The following is a 6,785-nucleotide window of genomic DNA, read 5'->3' on the forward strand; positions in this document are numbered from 1 at the left end:
AGCAATTAAATGTACATTCATTTAAGATGAATGCTACAATAAATGCTACAAATAAATGAAATTGATGTCAATTTTAACAAAACAAACATCTTTTGTTTTGCAGTTTACACACCACTGCAACTATTATACCATAGTGCGTGCAAATTATAATGGTAGACTAATTAGCTTGAAACTTGAACTTACCGAGAAACAAGGATAGAAAAAGATTGTGTGATCCGTAATGAAAGATGATCCAAAAGGATAACTGAATTGCTATGTAGGATGACAAAGAACGCGATTCTTTGTGTCACTCCTTTTTTGCAATCACGAACGGTTGTTATACTCCCGATAATCGGCAATCATATCAATGGAATCACCTCATGGAAATTTATTTTCCACTATCAACGCTAAGAAAGTTGGGGCTTGAATATAAGTTACACCTTCTTTCTTTCTTTCTTTCATTTTTCGATTTGAATTGGTTTTTCGAAGTTAATGGTCACATTAAGGAGAGAGTTTAGTGGTCGCAATTGGCGTGGCATACAGTGGTCGTTTGACAGAAAGTAATTGAGAACATTAAATAGTCACATTATAATAAAGTATGGTCGTTTCGTGTACGGCAACCGATTTGGCGATGACAATTGGGGACATAACAGCTTAAGGAATGGTGGAGGATTTGAGAAGATGGAGCGAAGGCATAGGCGTGCGAAAGCGCGCGATTCACATTGATCTTTTCCAAAAGGCTCAATCTGAATTGTTTTCCAGAAGCAAATTCTACAATGGTTTACCGTTGCATGCCTTGACGGATCGGTGCCCTCGGACCTGTGCAGTAACGTGTTATTTCGACGGCATAAGACCGACCTACTTTAACTAGAAGCTACTGCGGTCCATGTAGGGTCGAAACGTCAACGAGACACCGGGATTGGGTTATGTTACTGCTCCGCTGCCATCTCTCGAGCAGTTCCACTTCAATTGCATGAGCTTTGGTTTGGTCCTGGCTTCGGCTCCTCCGTCAATCGCTACCGCCATCATCGCCGCGCGGGCGCGCGAGCTGGCCGCATTACGCCACTGTATGATAAGCAAACCATGTCAAAGCTGCGTCAAACTCTCTCCTCCGTACAACTTTTTATCGTGTTGTTGATCTATTGGGCATTTTTCGTGCTTCCAATAGTGGTAGGGTAGTTGTATTTTCACGGACTCCTTGAGAGAATGAACCTGAAGTGATTAACACATAACCCATTAACGGACGATTTTCACTCGGTACTCAGTTATTGGAACCTTTACCGTTCACCGGTTTTATTCAATTCAGCATTTTCATTTCTTTTTGATTTAAGCATTCTTTAAGCGTTATCACATTTTATTGGAATCTCTACTGCTGTATTGTTTTAAGTTTTTTTTATGGCTATTTATTTTTTGCCAATTTTGTTTTGATTTTCTTTTTTAATTTTTTTTTCCTTTCTTGTGGCCATATATATGCTTTTGGCTCTTTTATGCCGATTTATTTTTTGGCATTGATTTCATATTTTTTCTTTTGGCACTTATTTTGCTCTTTTCATATCAGTCTTTGGCATCTTGCCTTTTTTCGACTTGCAGAGTTCAGAGAAATCCATTTGCATTGCAATTATTTTACATTGTTTTGATTATGTTTTCTTCGTCGTGTTCATTTGTACTATACAGTTCCATCTAGCGATCAGTCCGACCCACGGTCTCGAATGGCATGTGGGCCTTTACCAAAGGCGTTACTACTTTCTAAATATGAACAAAAACGTATCAACCCACAGATTCAGATAAGTATGGATCCCGTTTGGAACTGTTTTGAGGATAAGTTGGACAAATGAAACGAGGAATCGTCGTGGTGGAATATTGAAAAAACTTAAAAATAATATTTCCTAACCCCAAGCGGAGTTAGAAAACTGGACCGTGTAAATCGAATTCATAAAATTAAACAGTTGATAAAATGAAAAAGCTAGAAGTATTAAAATAGAATGACGAATCACATCCTATTACTTCTGAGCGTACTTACTCTTTACACGGCGATAGTGGGAGAGATAGTTGCTGTACCGAGTGTATTCGTCCACGTCGTTTTTGCAGCGAACCAAGTAAGCGGCCACCTTCATGAATGCATATTCCGCCACATCGACAGCCATAGCAATGTTCGGCAATCGTAAGTTCAGTGTAACGCTAGCAGCATCATTCTCCAAAAAGGAGGAACTTGTCGATAGGTTGCTACTTGTGCGGGAAAGTGATCCCTCGTTTTCCTTCTTGATACGAGTCATTGCCGCCGTGGAGGACGTTGGCACCGGAGAATTACACTGGCTTGTGCCAGTAGGTTTATCACGCGAAGACGTGACGCTTGATTGGCGCGTTAACTTTCGTGGTGGCTGTTCGTCAACAACCGACTCGGTGGCTACGAAGTATTACGCGGAGAAAATTAAGTATAGAAATGCGTTTTCCTTAGGAACGTCGAGACGGTTATTTTCGGTTGACATTTGGTACTCACCATTTTTACGTTTGGTGCCAGTTCGGTTTTTCTCTTCTTTATCTTTGTCTCGCTTTGGGCAGCTGCAGATCTTTACGTTCATCGTCTTTCGTCCGTAGATATCGCATCGATCATTTTCCAACGTAAAGACCAGTGCAGTAGCGCGCCTTCCAATGGTTGGACAAGAATTCTGGCAGTGGAACTCTAAAGAAACGGGAACGCTTAAACCATGACCAGTGCCGCTGAGACTGATGATCACGGCCAAGCGATCTTGGAATGCACTACCGCCTGTTTTGCCCACATAGAGGGGCGATGGGTCTTGGCAACGCACAACATGCTCGTGTACATTTTGGCTCACTGATTCGGGAGAGATTAAACAATCATAATCCTTGCACGTTGTAAATTTATCCTCTTGGGTGTGGTAAATGGTCGCTTACCTGAGTCCGTGGACATATCGTGAGGGCACCGAGAGATTGTTCGATGTTTTTCGTGCGGAGCCGAGCATAACAGCATAACACGCAAAAAGAGCCGTTCGTTTGAGACGTTGCTGTATGATACATCCACGGTAAAGGAATGCTTCTTCTTCACGAACAGTTTCTGCAGCTCCGTAGAATAATAGTAATTGGGCCCACAGTTAGACCCTGACCCTTCCCCTGCTGCTCCCAACATACTAACGTTCAAATTGTAGGCCTCATGGTTGAACTCATCTAGTGACGGTGCCTTAGTAACATGGTCGCCGTAGTATGTGTTTGCTAGAAAATTCGGTGATGATTTTGTATCAAAACAATTGGCATCCTCTGGACACATATTTGGCAAGAAGTTTGAGTTCGGCTCCCATTTAAAAATGTTGCAATCGTCGGTCGGCATGCCATCCGTTTGAAAGAAGTCCGCGGTCTTAAAAGGGAAATAAAAATAATTCGAACAAATTTCAAAACTTATTTCCGACGCATTGAAATATATCTAATTGTGCTGAGTTAAACATATGCAATAACATTTTGATGAAGTTTTTGTAAGTTGAAATTATTTAATTTTAAATTAAGTAGCTTACACGCATTAATAAAGGATAATTTAAGGTTGCAAAACAAATTATTCAAGAGTGGTCAGTTTTCAGCCCAGCATAAAAATCATAACTTTGAAAAACGGATCTCCTCATGATCGCCTCAAACATGATCAAACATGTTTGATCATGTTCTGTTCGCTCGCGGATTCGCGAGATTCTCCTACAAGGTCCTCAATACCAACACTGATGCAACAGTCGCGCTGTTTCGCTCTGTCTCCTTTTTCTCCCGCACGATCTTCAACTAAAGATACTTGTTCGTAAGAAAAGCGGCCACTCCTCTTTCTGCCACACCCCTAACCAATGGAACAAGTGCATTGGTATAGGTGCGTACGAGCCTTTTTACATGTGGCGTTTAAATCGAATCGTTTTTTTAGCGAAGCGTTTCGGATGTTTGCGCCCGTAAACAATTTTGCTGTACTCAACACTAAGAAAAAAAAAACAGCACTTCAAGAAAATATAAATACATGATACTCACACTCAGTCCTACCAGTGCTCCTAAACCGTCGCTTTATTTGGAAAATAAAATGCAAAAATAAATATTTGGTTGTTATTGGCGTTTTCATTGGCTTTTAATGATTAACTTTTTATAATCAAACTTACGATTGGGAAGACGACAACATTCCGGAGGTATCGATGTTGCCGAATATTTCAACGTTACCCAAATTCATTTTTTCAGTCAACCTATGGAAAGACCATGCAAACGAAACAAAAAGGTCGTCACTTCGGAGCAGGTAGTGATCGCTATTCCAAGAAATGTATAATGTGAAGAGGAAACGAAATATGGGCAGGAAAGAAACCTCAGCGGCCACCGGCCGAGAGTTTTGCTTCGGTATGGGTAACCGGTTTCTAGAGAAGATAAGACAGTTTAAAGAAGAAACTCCCGGTGGCCACACACCACCACATATGAAACAACGGTTGAAAATATGATTCAACAAAAAGCGGCTTCGTTCGAGCCCCTGTGCAATTTCATCATCAGCAACAAGTAGCTTTAACAACATAGAATATGATCTATGAGGAAAACCAAAACTAACAATAGGATCTTTTCTCTGCAAGCATTCATAAATGGAAAGAATGCATCATTCGAAAAATCGGCGAACCTTCTTTCGCCCGCCATGTTTGTTTTCAGTAATTCAATTCATTTCAACCTGATTTTTCTTGAATGAAAAGCAGAAATTAGTGCTAAAAAGTTTAGCGTGCAAAACCCCCAATCAAAAATACGTTTAGAATACATACTTTGCTCTATCACAAGGCACTAGTCACAAAAAACTCACTCCACAAAACGGAGTTCTTCATCAAATTACTTTTGATCACGAAAGAAGAATTAACTTTTGCTTACTTGCACACTTTTAACTGTTTAACTCCAAGATCACGATCGAAACGCGCAATTGCCCTGAATGTAGTTGATCTTAACGCACGCAAAAACACAACCGATCGCCTTGAGTTTGTTTTTTGAAATAACTATAAAATTTGACTCTGCGTTCCCAGTCTCTTTTGTTAGCGTTCCCGGTCTCTGAATTCTTGATCTTTTAATTGCCAAGAAAGTTACTGGCACTGTACTTTCGTCAAGCAAGTTAGAAACACCAAGCAGGTATATTTTTAAAATACATTAATAGCTAATACAGTCTTTAGTCTTCAGCCAAAGTCTCGCTAACATCGCCACGATCCAAGTTACGATGAGCATGTTCACCTTTTAGTCGCAAATCATATCGCCACGATCCAAATTACGAGAAAACGCGATGAATGCGAAGCGCGTTTTTTTCGGATGTCATCTTCCGCTCAGGGCTGCATGCGCATGCTACTGACACTATTTTCGTGGAGCTCGAATTTTGTCGAGCAGTTGAAATGTTGAAATATTACGATGGCTTAATTACGAAATATTACGATTATTACGAATCCTTTTTTTGCGTTCATTTAAAACTCGATTTAAGATGTTCCGATGGTCCGATTTGCGTCAAATACGCACCGCTATGATGGAAAATATACGGTCTTTTTAAACATTTTATAGTGCTTCTCTTGGTCTTATTGGCGATAAACTCAAGCACTCCGTTTTCCCAATCTTTTCTTGATCTCAATATCTTATCACTCAGGAACTTTTGCAATGCGCGAAAAAGGTGATCATCGCTTGGTGCAAAGTCCGGACTATACGGTGGATGCATGAAAACTTCCCAACAATGCTCCCAGAGTTTCTGGCGAGTCACTAAAGACGTGTGCAACTTTTTCGTTGTCCTGGTGGAACACAAAACCTCTTCCGTTGGCCGCTTTTGGCCGTTTCTGGTCAATTGTTAGCTTCGAACGGTCCATTTGTTGACAGTAGAGATCGGAATTTAGTGTTTGGCTACACGGAAGCAACTCGTAATAAACGATTCCTTTCAAGTCCCACCGTATACCCAGTAGAATTTTCCTGGCCGTTATTTCTGGTTTGGCTAGCGGTTAAGCTGCGTTTTCACACAGTATTGTCTCATGTATCCCATTTCTCATTCCCACCACCCATCACTTTAAGAAATGGGTCGATTTCATTATTAACACCCTGTAACTCACAAACGAATGGAACAGATAAAGCATTTTATAAAGTGTGAAGTTTCAACTTTAAAACGAGCATAAACTTGAAACTGTGCGATCGATACTTCACGAGATATCGATCACCAAAAGCATCTACCGTGAAAATAATGGATTTCTTTTTTGGCTACCTAATATTTAGTCAGGTAGATAATATCGATTTAAGTTTGCCTGAAGAAATAGACTAACAAGTACTCTATGAAACGTTTAAAAAATAGTTCTTCTTTTTTGGCGCTACAACCTAATATACTTCGGATGGCAATAATTAAACAGCTTTCAACGTAATAATTATTGATTTCGAAATTCCCACAAATGCAATGGTTTCCTTTCCCAGCTCGTCGACCGTTTCATATCCTGTTTTAAACCATAAGGCATTAGATGTTATCAAAAATTCGGTATTTGCGCACGATTGAGCCTTAATATTTTTAGTGTAATGCAGATTGCACAGCTTAGGGGTTTAGATACCTTTCAACACCGCGCGATACCACACCTGAACGCGTGTGTTGCACAAAAAATGTTGAATTTAAACAAAACGCATGCAAACAAAGCAAAAACACTGGAAAAACTCCTAAATCAATATGTCCTCCTACGCAGTACAAATTCCCCACTGTGCGATGAGCGCACCATTCTGACTCTGTCTCTCTTTTCCTCTCTCTCTCTCTCTCTCTCTCTCTTTCTTACTTCCTCTCTCCCACTCTCTCTCTCTCTTCCTCT

At 40.3% G+C, this 6,785-nt stretch overlaps 1 protein-coding gene across 1 annotated transcript; it reads right to left on the reverse strand.

Moving 5' to 3' along the window:
• Positions 1–1,385: 1,385 nt before the first annotated feature.
• LOC131208858 (cellular tumor antigen p53-like) lies at positions 1,386–4,949 on the reverse strand. The gene is made up of 6 exons (XM_058201769.1): positions 4,749–4,949; positions 4,116–4,196; positions 3,991–4,021; positions 2,893–3,349; positions 2,477–2,812; positions 1,386–2,383 (listed from the first exon to the last, which is right to left on the reverse strand). Exons 2-6 carry the CDS (start codon positions 4,181–4,183, stop codon positions 1,980–1,982), a joined length of 1,296 nt encoding a protein of 431 aa, XP_058057752.1. The 5' UTR covers positions 4,184–4,196; positions 4,749–4,949; the 3' UTR covers positions 1,386–1,979.
• Between the last annotated feature and the right edge of the window lie 1,836 nt (positions 4,950–6,785).

This window comes from Anopheles bellator, chromosome 2 (assembly GCF_943735745.2).
Source record: "Anopheles bellator chromosome 2, idAnoBellAS_SP24_06.2, whole genome shotgun sequence".
NCBI classification, from domain to species: Eukaryota; Metazoa; Arthropoda; class Insecta; order Diptera; family Culicidae; genus Anopheles; species Anopheles bellator.

What these genes read in the sequence shown, in the direction of transcription:
- LOC131208858 (XM_058201769.1), bottom strand. Translation starts at nt 4,183, where the DNA reads ATGAATTTGGGTAACGTTGAAATATTCGGCAACATCGATACCTCCGGA. An exon ending in ATGTTGTCGTCTTCCCAATC is followed by an intron (nt 4,022 to 4,115) that starts GTAAGTTTGATT and finishes TTCCAAATAAAG; the next exon opens with CGACGGTTTAGGAGCACTGG. An exon ending in GAGCACTGGTAGGACTGAGT is followed by an intron (nt 3,350 to 3,990) that starts GTGAGTATCATG and finishes TTCCCTTTTAAG; the next exon opens with ACCGCGGACTTCTTTCAAAC.